The sequence below is a fragment of the Arvicola amphibius genome, chromosome 9, assembly GCF_903992535.2.
Source record: "Arvicola amphibius chromosome 9, mArvAmp1.2, whole genome shotgun sequence".
Classification (NCBI taxonomy): Eukaryota; Metazoa; Chordata; class Mammalia; order Rodentia; family Cricetidae; genus Arvicola; species Arvicola amphibius.
In genome coordinates, this window is record NC_052055.2 from 69,366,702 (window position 1) to 69,382,944 (window position 16,243).

Genomic DNA, 16,243 nt, shown 5'->3' on the forward strand with positions numbered 1-16,243 from the left:
GGCTGGGCAGACAGTGGTTCTGAGCCGCCTCCTGACAGACACTGCAGGCCCCTGGGGGCAGGAAACATCTGTTTCATACAGTCACGTGGGCTCTCCAGTAACCATAAGGGCCAACAGAGTTACACGGGTGGGAATCTCCGAGGTTGGGGACAGGGAGCTTCTCTGGGGCTTGCTTGGCTCAGGGCTCAGAAGACCCTGAGAGACTGGTAGGCCAGTGTGAGAGAGGCTGGAAGAAGGGGTCCGACTTCCCACCAAGAGGAATGGTTAGAGGGCCCAGCTCCGGGAAGGCAGGAGAAATAAGGGAATTGTCAGTCTCCTGAACACACATATGCAGAAACAGGTCTGAAGAAGAAAGTAACGTTCCTCCGTGTGGCCCGAGACTCTGTGATTCTCAAGCCTTTATGAACAACTTCCCCATCCTGGCTCCACACACACATGCCACCCCAATTCCCAGGAGGCCTTCACTCCATCCCTTCAACCTCTTTGCTGGAAACCCTCTGAACCCTTCTTGGCTTATGTCCTGCCTAGACTCTCTGGAGCCTTTCTCTCAAACCTACCCTCCCCAATCCTAGGGACCCGCGCTCTCCTGCAGCGTGGACACACCATATTCTTCCCTCCCCTGCTGTCTGCACCCCACCATTAGCTGCGTGGTCCTCGCTTTCTTAGACATTATTCCTGTTTTCACAACTTTTTTCTCATTACTCATCTCTTGGTCCATCGTATTCTGGCTTCTAGGACTCTGCATATTCTTCTTCCATCCCCTCTACTGCAGCTAGTCTTTGTTTTCCTTTCAGAGACAAGGTCTCCTGTATCCCGGACGGCCTCAAGTTTAATATGTACCAAGGGTGAACTTGAACTTCAGACTTCTGCCACCACCTGGTTTCTGTGGTGCTGGCGACTGAATCCAGGGCTTCACAAATGCTAAACAAGCAAGCACTCTGCCGACTGAGCCACATCCGCAATCCTTTTCCTATTTATTTATTTATTTATTTATTTATTTATTCATTTATTTATTTATTTATTTTTATTTGTTTATTTATTTATTTATTCTTTTTTGTTTTATTTATTTATTTTTAAATTGTATTTATTTATTTATTATGTATACAATATTCTGTCTGTGTGTATGCCTGTAGGCCAGAAGAAGGCACCAGATCCCATTACAGATGGTTGTGAGCCACCATGTGGTTGCTGGGAATTGAACTCAGGACCTTTGGAAGAGCAGGCAGTGCTCTTAACCACTGAGCTATCTCTCCAGCCCCTCTTTTATTTATTTTTAAAAAGATTTATTTACTGTGTGTACAGTACTCTGTCTGCACAGATGTCTGCAACAAGATGGCACCAGATCTCATTACAGATGTCTGTGAGTCGCCACATGGTTGCTGGATATCAGCTCAGGACCTCTGGAAGAGCAGCAAGTGCTCTTAACCTCTAAGCCATCTCTTCAGCCCCCATTCTTTCTTTTAAAACAAGATTGATTTTTCTTAAGTGTGTGAGCGTTCTGCCTTTATGTAAGTGCCCCGAGTGTATGTGTGTATTACTTGCAGAGGCCAGGAGAGGGGGCCTGAACCCTGGAACTATAGATGCTTGTGAACTGTTTGTTATGTGGGTCTGGAAACTGAGCCTGTGCCCACTGCAAGAGCAGCAAATGCTCTTAACCACTGTGCCATCACTCCAAACCCATTTTTCTTGATATTTTTAATTCACAAGTTCTCTTTCTTAGTTTTCAAGCATTATTATAATTCCCTGACTACTTTGGTTCCATGACTGCTGTGTTCTCCATGAGTATTCCCACCTTTATACGTGGTTTGACTGTATGTGCAGTATGCTTGAGTGTGACTGAGCAGGGAGCATCCCTCAGGACTAGAGACTGGGAAACAGACAGAAGACTTGTATCCTTCACTTTCCTTCCTAAATACATTTATTCTCCAAAGCAATGGTGTCTGTCTGTTTCTTTCTCTGTCTCTGCCTCTCTTTAAAGAGGAAGGTGCCTGTATTTTACTTTTCTTATAGCTAAGACAAAGTCACCTTAAGAAATGAAAAGTTTATTGGGGTTCTCCATTTCAGGAAATGCTGGTCTGTTATGATAGCAGAGGCATAGATAGCAGCAGGAACATGAGGTGAGGCTACCCCATGGAGGTAGATAAGAAGCAAAGACAGATTCGAAGTAGGGCCCAACTGCTGTGCAACTAAAGATTCCTTACATTCTAGACCTACCTGCTGTGAGCTGCGGGTCCACACCCCTCAGCACCACCTGCTGGGAACTGTGGGTCCACACCCTCATGATTCCCATGCTGCTGGGAATCATGTGTTCATGCACATGAGCCTGGGGGGCATTTCAAACCCTAGCATTCTCATGCTTCTTGACTGCAAGTCCATTTGGGGTCCTGAGATTCAGACTCATTGCCTGTAGAAGAAGCATCTGATCCCAAAACTGCCCTGGGGAGTGGGCGTGACAGAGTTTGTCAGAACTCAAGCCACGTGTACGGATGGTCATATTGCCCTGGTGTGGAAGATAAGTTCAGAGAAGTGCAGAAGATTTTCTTTTCTCCCTCCCTTTCTCCCTTCCTCCCTTCCTCCCTCCCTCCTCTTTTCCTTCCTCCCTCGCCCTTCCTCCATCCCTCACTCCCTCAGTCCCTCTTCTCTCTTCCTCCCTCCTTCCTCCCTCCCTCCTTCTCTTCTTCCCTTTTCTTTCATTCCCTCCCTCTTCTCCCTCCTTCTCTCTCCCTTTCCCCCCTCTCCCTCCCTCCCTCCTCTCCCCTGCCCCATAACTCCTCTGCTAGGAATGGAAATATTTTAAAGAGACACTCCTGTCCTATCTTTCAACTACCAGCCTGGTCATGGAGGCTGCTTGTTGTTTCCTGGTCGCCCTGACCTGAAATAATTATACAGAAACTATATTAATTAAAAAACTGCTTAGCCTATTAGCTCAGGCTTCTTATTAACTAACTCCTATATCTTAAATCAACCCATTCCTATTATTTTATATTTTACCATGAGTCTTGTGCTTTACCATTAAAGTTCCGGGACATCTGTCTCCTTTCGCAGCTACATGGCATCCCCTCAACTCTGCCTACTCTCTCTCTACATCTCTGTTTGGATTTTCTACCTGGCTTTACTCTGTCAAGCCATTGGCCAAAAACAGCTTTTTTATTAGCCAATGACAATAAAATATTCACAGTATACAGAAAGGAATCCCACACCACCAGCCTATTAAACAAAAGATTCCTGAGGAATCAGAGTTGCCCCTGAAATGTCATGGTAAAGAAAGGAAGCCTGAAGCCTTAACTAGCACTCAGAGGGGAATTTGCCTCCCAGGGAGACTTCACACAGTTATAACAGTTGTCAGGTTATCTTGCCACACATTGATGGTGTGTAGATGGAACCTTGGGGCGAAAATAATTAAATGGAAACTGTATTCATTTAAATACTACCTGGCCCCTGGCCCGTTATCTGTAGCTTCCTATTGGTTGATTCTCATATCTTGCTTTAACCCATATTTAGTAATTTATATAGCACAATGAGGTGGATTGCTTACCAGGAGAGATCTTAACCTGCATCCATCTCGGAGAGGAGAAGCATGGCGACTCACTATGGTGACTGCCTGAAGCGTCTGCCTCACTCTTTCCCAGAATTCTGTTCTGTTTACTCCACTTACCTAATTTTCTGTTCTATTGGGCCAAGCAGTTTCTTTATTAATTAACCAATGAAAGTGACACATAGACACTCCTCCATCATTTCCCCTTTTTCTGTTTAAACCATAAAGAAAGGCTTCAACTTTAACATAGTAAAATTACATGTAACAAAACAGTTATCAAGCAAGAATTACAGTTAAAATATTTATATCTACTTTATCTTTTATCATAACTAAAGAAAACTATAACTATCTATCCATTCTTCAATTCCATCAAAGACTCCAGAAGGATATAATACTACCTAAGTAAACAAGAAATATGCAACTGTCAAACTCTAGAAATGACAGAGACAACTCGCTGCCTGGACAGTCACCCAAAGTTTCTCTGTACCGTTGGGGCATCCATCTTCGGCCTTCAGGCCCATAGTATCCAGCAGACATTTCCAGTCTCTCAGTTGACTTCCTATTCCCTACAAAATGTAGGACTCTCACCTACTGTTCCAGCACCATGTCTGCCTCACGCAGCCATGCTTCCTGCCATGATGATAATGAACTAACCCTCTGAAACTGTAAGCGAGCCACCATAATTAAATAATTACCTTTATAAAAGTTGCCATGGTCATAGTGTCTCTTTCTAGCAATAGAAACCCTAATTAAGTTGGGCTCATATATTTGAATGCTTGCTTCCCAGTTGGTGGACTGTTCAGGAAGCTGTTTTAGTCACTTCTATTGCTGTGAAGAGACACCAGGACTAAGGCAACTCTTAGAGATGTGAGCATTTGACTGGGGCTTCCTTACAGTTCAGAGTGTTAATTCATTATCATCATGGCAGGAAACAGATAGGCATGGCGCTGGTGCAGTAGCTGAGAGCTTTACATCCATCCTGATCAACAGGCAGGAGAGAGAGAGAGAGAGAGAGAGAGAGAGAGAGAGAGAGAGAGAGAGAGAGAGAGAGAGAGACTCGGTTTCTGTCTGGTGTGGGCTTTTGTAATCCCAGAGCCCATCCTCAGTAACACCATCCCCCATAAGGTCACAGGTACTCTAACAAGGCCACACCTCTTCTAAAGGCCACACCTCCTAACCTCTCAAACAGTTCACTTGCTGATGACTAAGCATTCAAATAGATGTGCCTATGTGGGCCGTTCTCATTCACAGAAGTTCAGGAGGTGTAGCTTTGTTGGAGAATGTGTGTCACTGGGTGCAGCATGAATAATAAAAACCCAGAGCAGATATTGGGGTCCAGCCTGAAGATCAGAAAAGCAAAGCAACCAGCCACTGGCTCTTACCTCTACCTCAGGCCAAATTGGCAACCTGGCCTCCACGAATCCTCAGAATGAGACTGAGCGGAGACCTGTCTCTTCTGGTCTTACATTCCTCTCTAGTTCGCGATTAAAGGCATGCACCACTACCGCAGGGCATCTATGGCAAACTAGTGTGGCTACTGGGATGAAAAATGTGTGTCACCATTGGCCAGCAGGGCTGTTTTACTCTCTGATCTTCAGGCAGGCTCTATTAAAATACAAATGAAATATCACTACAGCTGGGGGTGAGCTTTGAGGTAGCAAAAGCTCATGCAGCCCCCCCTCCGCCCTTTGTTTGTGGATCAGATCTCAGATTAAGGTCTCAGCTACTTCTCCAGCACCATGCTCCCCACCAAGGTGCTCATGGATACAGCCTCTGAAACTTGAAAACCACCCCCAATCAAATGCTTCCTTTTGTAAGTTGCCTTGGTCATGATATCTCTTCACAGTGATAGAGCAACTGTAATGAAGACACTATCTCTCCAACCCCTAAAAATCATTTAAACCCCTGTGAAATCGACCAGGAGGGCGTTGGTTGACTAATTGCTTGGCTGATCTATTTTTTACAATCAGCCAATCTGTCGTGGGTTGAGGAACCTCTTACTACAAGCTGTTGGGAAGTAGAGATGAGACTTAGGCCAGGATCTATCTACTTCTCAGTCCATAGTGATCCTTAGCACAAGACTGGGCATCTCCATGGTCACTCGAACCCTGAGGCGGGCATCTCTGACATAGATGAGCAACTTCAAGATGAGAACAGCCACCATTGTGCAGTGTCAGGCATGTCCCAGGGAGCCTCTAACACCCACTCACAGCCTGGTGCTCAGGACAGGCAGTTGAGAAGGGTTTGACTAGACCGTGGGCTGGATCTGTGGAGATGACGTAATAGACTTAGGATACAGTGAGGCAGCTGGAGAATCCCAGCAGGCTGACCCAGCATCTCAGAGCTCCAGGTCTGGGTCTGAGGAGTGGTCTAAGTGGGAATGTGCAAGGCAGGGTTGGAATCCAGGGAGGGCCGTGTGGAGTGAGGCTGGAGAACACATAACATGGCAGATGTTTCCCATAATTCCAAACTCATTTAGATGGTAAGGCATGCACATGTCACCATGGCCAAATGGATTCCCAGCTGTCCACTTCTTAGGACCAACAGAAAGCTTGGGCGTGGCTGGCTTAATCCCTCCTCATCTGGGTATGTCAGAGAGTTCTACACACTCTCCCTTACTCTTGGCCAGGGTGTTAGGTGTGTGTTTGTGTTGGATGCTTTTAATAGTTGACTTGACACAACCCAGACTCACAGGAAGAGAGTCCAAAAGGATTGTCTACATGAAGATGAGCTGTGGGCATGTCTGTGGGGATATATGTGGGTATGTCTGTGGGCATGTCTCTGAGGATGTCTGTGGGCATGTCTGTCTTGGACATGTCTGTGGGTATGTCTGTGTGGATGTCTGTGGGCATGTCTATGGGTATGTGTGTGTGTATATCTGTGGGTATGTCTGTGGACATGTCTGTGGGTATGTCTGTGGACATGTCTGTGGGGATGTCTGTGGATATGTCTGTGGACATATCTGTGGGGGTTTCTGTGGGGATGTCTGTGGGCATGTCTGTCTTGGGCATGTCTGTATGGATGTCTGGGGACATGTCTGGGAGGCATAGCTGCATGGATGTCTGTGGGCACATCTGGGGCATTCTGCGGGTATGCCTGTGGACATGTCTGTCTGGGGTACGTCAGGGGAATGTCTTGACTGTTAACAGAGGTGAAAGATTCAGCCTGAATTCAGACAGCGTTGTTTCCTGCACTGGGCCTGGAACTGTACAGAGGAGGAAAGCTAACTGAGCAAACAGGCAGGTGGATGCATTTGTTTCTCTCTGCTTTTAGCTAAAAATGTAATGTGACCAGTTGCTTGAGTTTGCCTCAACTTTTCCCCAAACTGATGGACTATGACTTAGAACAGTGAGCCAAACAAGCCCTTTCCTCCCTGTGTTACCTTTGGTCAAGATGTTTCCTCACAGCAACAGAAATGAAGAGACGGACACTGTCCTGCCTGTTACCTTTGCCTCAGATTCTTCCTGCCCACAATGCCCTCATGTGTTTCCTGATTTCCTTCAGGTGTCCCCTTTGACTGTCTTGCTCAAAATGGCACATTCCATCTCCTCTGCATTTGGGTTTATTTTTAACTTTTCAACAACAATTCTTGCCTTTGAACATAAACCCCTTTACCATGTTCATTGACACCCCGTCAGCTCCTCTCCCTAGAACAAGAACTCTAGTGCAGAATTGCACTGTGTCCCTGAGGCATGGATCACGCTCAAAACATGTTGCAATGCACTTGTCCACAGATATGCTAGCAGGACGGAGCTAGAGGAAAGGGTGCTGAGAATGTGGAGGGAAACTTGGATTTCCAGGCTCTGTTAGAGACGGTGAGTGTCCCCTCTTTCCCTGAGTCTCCATTTCCTCACAGAATGTCCAGGGGTGTGGACTATCTGTACCCTGCTCAGCTACTGTGGCTCGGTCTTTGTCGTTCCTCCAGAGGGGAAGCTGCAGATGCAAGCACAGCTCTGAGAGACGAGAGGATGAGTCAGAGGATTGGCCGGCCCTGAATGGCAGAAGTGGGTGTGGGGAGGAAGGAGCCTGGGGCTGGGAGTGGGGCCACTGTAGGAGCTGATGGAGAGAATGCCAGAGGGGAGGAGTAGGAAGATGAGCAGCTCTCCCACAGAAGGACTTGGTGATCAAATTTAGGGAAGGGAAATGAGGCTGAGAAGATCGACCTGGCTGGAGCCTGTGAGACGAAAGCCATGGTACTGCGATGGTCGGTTTTAACTCTCATCCTGACACAATCTAGAGCCACCCAGGAAAGCCTCAAAGAGAGGCTGTCTAGATGAAGCTGGCACACAGGCATGTCTGAGGGGGTAGATAGATTACATGTTGATAGGTGTGGAAAGACCCAGCCCGCTGAGGGTAGCACCATTCCCTCAGCAGAGAGGGGCTCCTGGGCTGTGTTAGTGGTAACGGTACAGAGAGGAGCTGAGCACAGGTATGGTCTGCGCCCATTCCCTCCCTGCTGTTGGCTGATGTGCTGTTAAGAGGTGTTTGAAGTGGCTGCTGCCTCTGCTTCCCTTCTGGGATGAGCTGTAATCTGGAATTGGGAGCTAAAATCAATCCTTTCTCCCCTAAATTGCTTTTGGTCAGTATTTTACCACAGCACCAAAAATGAAACTCAGTTATCTTTGGACCCCAGGCCTCGAGTAAGATACCCTTTCCCCTTTTCTCATCCAAATGCATAATTCTGTGGTAAGTTCATGCCTAGCGTGAACACAGCCATGAGTTCAGTTCCAGCACTGAGAAAGAGAAGACCTTTATGAGGCACAGATCCATCTAGAAAAAGTGGATAACCCTGGGTTGGTGTGCGAGTGTTTAATGCCCATAGCCCAGCAGATGACAGGTGACCTTCTAGCTCTCTTCCACACCAAATGCACACAAACACATGAGTACTCCTGCTTCTGGGCGAGGTGGGCTTTGGCATGATTATTCCTGCTTCTAGGAGAGACTGGGTTTAGGCAGAAGTAGCCTCTGAAGCCAAGCTAGCAGAAGCAGAATTCTTGGTGCCAGTGGGCAGAGAACCCAAACTGGATGACCCGTGGATGGACTCCAGGGGGGCTTCTCCAACTTGAAGTTCTCTCACGCATCTCTGGGTCCTGCAATAGACACAGCTCTGTCCCTTCCATTCCTGCCCTGTCTGGGCCTAACATCCCCCAGCTTGCCCCACTCACCAGTCAAGATCTGAAGTTGGTGCCCAGCTTCGCAGCTGCAGTCCAGCTCACTGGCCACAGGTGACCCCAGCTTCTGCCTGCCCCTGGCCATAGCCCAGAGGACGCTAGCTGTAAGAAGCTTGCTGAAGACCACACAGACCAGGAGGAGGAGAATGGAAGTGGGTGGGAAGGAGGTCTCTCCTGATTGGCTCCTTGGAAAGAGAAGGAAGACTAGAGGTGACCTACTGGGTGAAACCTGCCCTAGGAGAGGGAATAGAGGAATCAGGAATTCCTAGGGGGCTCGGGTGACACTATCTCTGGGGTGGGACTTTATGGAGCTCAGAGGAATCACTGCTGGGTGCACAATTCACATCCTATTTCCCTGCCGAGCTGTTCCCTGTAGTATGCTATGGTGCATGCGGTGCGCAGGTATGCAGCTGTACACATGCAGAACACATGCAGTTGTAGAACACATTTCTGTATCAGTACATAGGGAAGGATCCACCTGCACACGTGCTCAGTGTTTGTATCATTTCTATATTAGTACATGAAGCAGCTAGGATGCGTTCTGGTTCTTCTGAAGAAGTAGAGTCCCAGGGCTCTTGGTTTTAAGCTGAAGTCCTGAGACTTCTTGCTGAGAGCAGGGGCCTGTGGGGGCTGCTCTTTCAGAATTCTGGAGTGACACCTTTGGAAACTGTCACCAAGGCCTCCAGTTCTTACTATCTAAGCCCGGTAGAGTCAATGCACTAGCGGGTGGGAGGGAACTTACACAAGACTCCACCTGGGGTTTGCCTGATCTGTTGTCCTGAGACCTCCATCCCCAGCCACCACCAGGAGTCCGAGGGGGGACCACCACTGTACCTGGAGGTGCTGTGTTCCACTTGGGCACCCTCAATACTCTCTGATTCCTCAGAGACCCAGAGATCTCCAGCATCTTGGTCATCTAGAGGGTCTGTGAGAGACAAGCCATGAGATCACTGCTCCTTTAGGGCACTGTCTGTCGGTAGGACCATAAAACTCAGGAAGTAAAGAAAACTACAAGGCTCAGGAACCTCAGGAACCTTAACAAGATTTATATACACACCCCAAGCCATTACAGCTATTGGGGAGAGGAGACTCAAACCAAGACAAGCTCCCTACAAGTTGTTCAGGGAGCTCCAGAGATGCAGGGATCTCTGGGGATTTAGGGAGCTCTGGGGATGCAGGAGCTCCAGGGATGTAGGTAGCTCCAGGGATGCAGGGAGGTCTGGGGATGCAGGAGCTCCGGGGATGTAGGTAGCTCCAGGGATGCAGGGAGCTCTGGGGATGCAGGAACTCCAGGGATGCAGGAAGCTTCAGGGATGCAGGGAGCTCCAGGGATGCAGAGAGCTCCAGGGATGCAGGGAACTTTAGGGATGCAGGGAACTCCAGGGATGCAGGGAGTTCCAGGGATGTAGGGAGTTCCAGGGATGTAGGGAGCGGATTCAGGGAGCTCTGGGGATGTAGTGAACTCCAGGGATGCAAGGAACTCCAAGGATACAGGAACTCTAGGGATGCAGTGAGCTCCGGGGATGCAGGAGCTCCAGGGATGCAGGGAGCTCTGGGGATGCAGGAACTCCAGGGATGCAGGAAGCTTCAGGGATACAGGGAGCTCCAGGGATGCAGAGAGCTCCAGGGATGCAGGGAACTTTAGGGATGCAGGGAACTCCAGGGATGCAGGGAGTTCCAGGGATGTAGGGAGTTCCAGGGATGTAGGGAGCGGATACAGGGAGCTCTGGGGATGTAGTGAACTCCAGGGATGCAAGGAACTCCAAGGATACAGGAACTCTAGGGATGCAGTGAGCTCCGGGGATGCAGGAGCTCCAGGGATGCAGGGAACTCTAGGGATGCAGTGAGCTCCGGGGATGCAGGAGCTCCAGGGATGCAGGGAGCTCCAGGGATGCTGGGATGGGCTTTTGATGATGCATCTACTTTAGAGCTGCCCATAGATAAACCCTCTACAATGCACTTACAAGTAGCTCCAGTGAACTCGCTAGTTCACTCAGCTAGATCTGGGTGGAACCTTTTCTTGAATCCGTTGCTAATGGCTAATCTGGGACAGAATTTGCTTATGTCTTCCAGGAATAGTCACACAAAAATGAGGTCTGTCCCAAGGATCAAGCAAAGGTGCGACCAGCCACTATACTCACCTGCCAGTACCTTCACCAGGACCTTCTGGAGAACATCAGCCTCTTGACCTCGGAGACTCTGACACTGGTAGAGACCCGCGTCACCGGCTTGGAGGTTTCGCAGAGTGACAGTGAGGGTTCCAGCCAGGGTGTCATCCGTGATGACCGTGCTCCCATTCCGTTTCCTCAGGAAGGCCAACAACCACACGCTGTGTGTGCTCACCACACGCTCACATGGGCCGTCCTCAGCCAGCTGGCGACACCAAGCCTTGCGTCTCCCCCAGTGCTTCAAGGAGTCGTAAGTACATGATACCCGCAGGGACCGGCCAGCCACACCCTGCAGCACTGTTGTGTTGAGGGCTCGGGACAACTCTGCAGAGGACACTGTCACTTGTCACATCATCCACTCAAGCATTCACTGAGCATCTGTCTGCCAGGAGCAGCCTCTGCAGACAGGATCCTTAAAGAGCTTAGGGTGTCTAAGCAGAAGGTGGCACACCTGGGGTCTAGGGTCTGATTTTCTTACAATGCTTCCCAGACACCTTTGGGGGCAGCTCCAGGGTGTACACATGATCATCAGAATATCTCCGTCCACTCTTTGTTTGAAACAGAATATCTTACCAGTATACAAGAAGAGCTAATGTTTATGGTCAAGGTGACAGGTTCTAGAATCATCGAGGGGGCAAACTTCTGAGCTTGCATGTGAGGGAATTTCTAGATAAAGTTAGCCTATGGGAATATCGATGGAAGAGTATCTGGATTCAGATCATTGGTGTGAGAACACCCCCATTCCATGGGCGGAAGTCCCCCTGGCTACATCAAAAGGAAGAAGAGAGCCCAGCAGCTGCACTCTTCTCTCAGCTTCTTGACTAAGCATACAATGTAACAGCCACCTCCTGCCGCCATGCCTTCCCCGCCAGGCACTGCGAGCCAAACCAACCCTCCTTTCACCGAGTTGTTTTTCTGAGATATTTTGTCAAAGAAACAAGCTGTAACTTGTACAGCTTGGAACTCAACCATGCAGACCAAGCCGACCTGTATGCTTCTAGGGATTTGACTGTCTCTGTCCCCCATGTCTCCATCCCTGGGAGGCAGGCACATGCCACCGCACCTGTCTGTTCTCATGGGCTCTGTGGGTCCAAATGCAGGTCTCATGCTTGCAAGGCAAGCACTGTGTTGACTAAGCCATGCCTTGCTCTTAAAACCCTTCTGGCTCTATTTTAGACATCTTCCTTCCTGTCATATGGGACCAGATTGTCTCTTTTCCTGTCTTCATCTCAGGAGAGCAAAGTTAATGGATCTCAGGCTGGTTTCCCAAGGGTCTGCGATGCCCTTCTCCCTGCCCCTGCCTCATGTTCTATCTCCAGTCGTCCATACTGGATAAGTCTCCTTTCCTGAACTTTAACTTCCAGCTTCCCTGTTTCTGTGGCTCTGTTCCTCTTTTTGGAGGACTTGTCTCAAAGCTATTTTGGGGGGAGACACGAGGTTGCTATTTTGGGGATCATCTTGGGGTAGGGTGGGTGGCATTGGAGCACCCGCCAAGTTGAGGCCAGAGCAGGGGGAAAAGGGTTTATCTAAACTTTCTGCCTCTTGCGTCTTGTCTCCAGCTACTGAGATGGAAACACAGAAGGTGGGTCAAAGAGCTGGCAGCCACCTTTTGGAGTAGAGACCTCATGTGTGTGTTCTTGCCACACATCAGCCCCTCCACCCAGCTGCCTCCAGGCAGGCTAAGGCGCCTTACATCTCCCCCCCACATCAGTCCCTCCAGCCAGCTGCCTCCAGGCAGGCTAAGGTGCTTATATCTTCCTCCACTTCCAGATGCTTCAGCCTTTCTCTCACCTGGGTTTGCCCATTACTCTTGGGCTGCAGGAGGTACCCAGCCCACAGTGGGAGGAGGCAGTCTGTCACACTTGAGGACACAGTGGTAGAGCCTTCGGCATCCTTAGTTCCCACTGAGGGCTGAGGTCAAATGTGGGAAGGGCTGAGGAAGATGCAAATCCCAACCCAAGTCTCTCCTCCTTTAACCTTCTCTCCCATTCCACCACTCCACTTATGCTTCAGTGCTCCTTGAGTGTTTAAGGGCTCTTAGCAGTGCTTCCACAGGCCCCCACCCGACAGCTAGTGCCACCATCACAATTCCTGTAGTGACCAAGTACAGCAGACCCTTAGCCTTCCCTACACGTGGGGGTTGATCCTGTGAAGGATGGTGCGAGGAACATGGGCCAGTGGAGAGGAAATCAGAGCCAGGCAGGACACTTGAGCATGCCAGGACTCCAGTCTCCCTCACAGTATCCTTCCATAACACCTCTACCCCCACCCAGCCATCTGCTCAAGGAAGCATTGTAGAGGGCGGGTCCCACCTGTGATCAGTAGCAGGAGAAACAGGTGCAGAGGCCCCATGGCTCCCTTCCTCAGCCAGCCGGAGAGAACAGATGTGGGGAGTCCCTTGTGCAAGATCTTGTCTTTCCCTTGAAGTGCAGAAAAGACAGGACCAAGCCAGTCAGGCGCAGTCACAGGAACTGTGCTCCTGGATTGAGCAACGGTCAGGACGAGGGTAGGCGCTATGATTCAAGGAGGGAGAGGACATGAGGGAGGAAGGAAAGAGGCCTCCTCAGTCTGGCTGAAGGTCAGATGTCTCCTGCGGTGCTGACCAGGCTGGCCCTGCATGGCTGTTGCCAGTCGGGCTTTTAGATTCTTCCATTTCCTTGCAGAACCTCACCTGGGGGTTATTATCCTCACACAGCAGCCACAGTGTCTGTCATCCACTGGTGCCAGCCTCTCCTGGAGGACAGCCTCTTTTTATGAGGTTGGCATGTTACCAACTCTTGCCTACGACCTTATTGTGTAAGGCAGCAGCTAGGGACATAAACTAGAGGCAGACTTTCTGTTTGCTGTGTGTCTGCTCAGGCCTGTAACCTCTCTGTGCTCTCTGTGCCTCATTTTGTGCATCTGTAAGATAGGACCATTGGTGAAAAGCAAGTTTATTGGGGGCATCATGGGGTTTCCTGCAATCAAGGGTCCAGATGCACAGAAGCCCTCAGCAAGGGTTAACTGTGTCTATTACCTCAGTCAGCAGGGGATGGGGAAATGGGCAAACTCTGAGTGCCTTTCAAGAATCCCTTCCCTAGAGAAACGTAAACAACCTCTATCCCCTCCTCATGAGTTCTTCAAAGCCAGAGAAGGAGCTGGTGTGACGAGCACTTGTGAGCCTCCATGTGGGTGCTGGGAACTGAACCTGGGTCCTCTACAGGAACAGCAAGTGCTCTTAGCCACTGAACCATCTCTTCAGTCCCCAGATAATGAGCTTATTGGGCTTACGTACAGAGCATGGGTGAAGGGAAGGGTGACCTGCGGGAGAATGGGTGGCCGTAAAGCAGTTGCAGTGAAGTCTTCATATAGTATGGATGATGGCTTCCCTGTGGTCATATGGGTGGACTCCCCTCCCCAGTCAGCTTTCCTCAACCTCCAAGACTCCAAGGTCTCATGCAATTAGGGCAGAATTGCATGCAGGTGGCTTAGAGAAGTGGCTGAATGGTTAGGTGGCCTCCACTGACTTCTCCACCCCTCCTTCTATGAAGATATGTCAACAATTCACAAGATGAACTCAACAAGCAGCCAAAGCTTGTCTGATGGGGGTGGCAGCTGTTTTCAATAATTCTCCACAATAGAAGGGGGCTCTTTTGTTTGCCCCCAAACTTCCTCCTCCGCAGAGCTGGGTGTCCCCAGGGCAAACATGTCCACACAGTCCCGTCTTGAACTTCTGGCCACCCAGTGGAACAGGCCAAGCATTTTCTGGAGTTCTGGAAGACAGGGATTCCACAGGTGGAGTCCCCATGAGGATGGTCCAGGCACAGAGACCTGCATGTGCCAAGGCACAGAGGCGTCTGGTGAGTCAGGGGTAGAGCTCAGGAGATCTGGAGGCATTCCAGCCTGAAAACTGAGCCATGCCAGAGGTCCTGAGGAAAAAAGCAGGAGCCTACAGATGCATTACCTGGCTTCAGTTCTGGCATAGTTCTTTGTCTGTTCTCAGGTCCTTCTGGGATGGACCATGTGACAGGGAGTGTCATCTGGAGATGGGAACTCCCGGGGGGAGTAAAAGACAGTACTCCACAACAGGGCAAACAGCTCAGTTTGTCAGGGCCTAATGCAGGGAGTAACCCTGTATCACCGTGCGTGCGTGCATGTGTGTGTGTGAGTGTGTGTGTGTGTGTGTGTGTGTGTGTGTAGGTCAAAGATATCTTTCCTCAGAGACTATCTGCCTCGTCTTTTGAGACAGAGTCTCTCACTTGGCATGGAACTCATCAGTTGGGCTACACTGTCTGGTCCATGAACCCCAGAGATTCACCTATTGATGCGGGATTGCCCTCTGTGTGCTGTGAATACCATTGGTTAATAAAGAAGCTGCTTTGGGCCTATTGCAGCTCAGAATAGGGCAAGTCGGGAATTCCAAGCAGATAGAGCAGGAGAGAGTGGGCTGAGTCAAGTGGGCATCAAGGGGATGCCATGTAGACACTGCGGGAGACAGACGCAGGACACTGGGTGGAGCCTTACTGGTAGGCCACAACCACGTGGTAATACACAGATTAATAGAAATGGGTTAAAATATAAGTGTTAGCCAGGAATAAGCTTGAGCTATTGGCCAAACAGTATTGTAATTAATACCGTTTCTGTGTGATTATTCTGGGTCTGGAAGGCAGGGAAGGAACGAGCAGTCTTTGCCTACAACCTATCCCCACCTGCCCAGAGCTGGGATCATAATGTAAGGCACCATGCCTGGGTCTTCCCCCTCCCAATGACTGCATCTAACTTTAACGATTAAAGAGTTAGGTTACATAATTTTATATACAATGGATAGCAACATGCTTAATGATATATCCATCCCAACCTAAGAGTGTGAGGACAGAAAATATTTTTAGCCTACTAGCCCTTTAAAATATAGTTATTTCGTGAGTTTGGAATCAAGACGTATCCACCCGTTGTGGCACATTCTGTATGTGGTGTGTGTCCCTCACCAGGGATCTTCTTATGACACAATGAGAAAGCACGCGGGGTTTTCACCTGACTTTATGTATGCTCTGGAGACCCAGTTCATGTCCTCATCCACAATGATAAAGCCGCCCCTAGCCTCTGCAATGCCATATGCATTTTATAGGTTTAAGAAAGGGATGCACACTAGTCAGCGCGGCATCTCTGTGCCTATTTTAGTCTCCAGTTCCCTCTACTTTGTTTTCTTCCCTTGTGCTTTATTTTCTAAGGAAACCAGATGGTTTATCCTGCAGGGTTCCCTACAGTGTGGCCTGCTGACTCACACCCCAGTGTTGCCTTCCCTGCTCCGCATCCCAGCACTTCCTTAGGACGACCTAACTGTGGAGTCTTTGCAGATCTGGCTCTGTGAATTCTTCACAGGCGTGGTCTCA

The 16,243-nt window shown here is 49.4% G+C and overlaps 1 protein-coding gene across 1 annotated transcript; it reads right to left on the reverse strand.

Annotated features, from left to right (window-relative positions):
• Window positions 1-8,445: 8,445 nt before the first annotated feature.
• On the reverse strand, window positions 8,446-13,288 carry Trem2 (triggering receptor expressed on myeloid cells 2). The gene is made up of 5 exons (XM_038343961.1): window positions 13,187-13,288; window positions 10,848-11,198; window positions 9,541-9,631; window positions 8,701-8,891; window positions 8,446-8,625 (listed from the first exon to the last, which is right to left on the reverse strand). The coding sequence occupies exons 1-5, from the start codon at window positions 13,224-13,226 to the stop codon at window positions 8,609-8,611; spliced, it is 690 nt and encodes a 229-aa protein (XP_038199889.1). The 5' UTR covers window positions 13,227-13,288; the 3' UTR covers window positions 8,446-8,608.
• Window positions 13,289-16,243: the final 2,955 nt, after the last annotated feature.

What these genes read in the sequence shown, in the direction of transcription:
- Trem2 (XM_038343961.1), bottom strand. Translation starts at nt 13,226, where the DNA reads ATGGGGCCTCTGCACCTGTTTCTCCTGCTACTGATCACAG. An exon ending in TCTCCTGCTACTGATCACAG is followed by an intron (nt 11,199 to 13,186) that starts GTGGGACCCGCC and finishes TGTCCTCTGCAG; the next exon opens with AGTTGTCCCGAGCCCTCAAC. An exon ending in GTGGAACACAGCACCTCCAG is followed by an intron (nt 8,892 to 9,540) that starts GTACAGTGGTGG and finishes TCTCTTTCCAAG; the next exon opens with GAGCCAATCAGGAGAGACCT.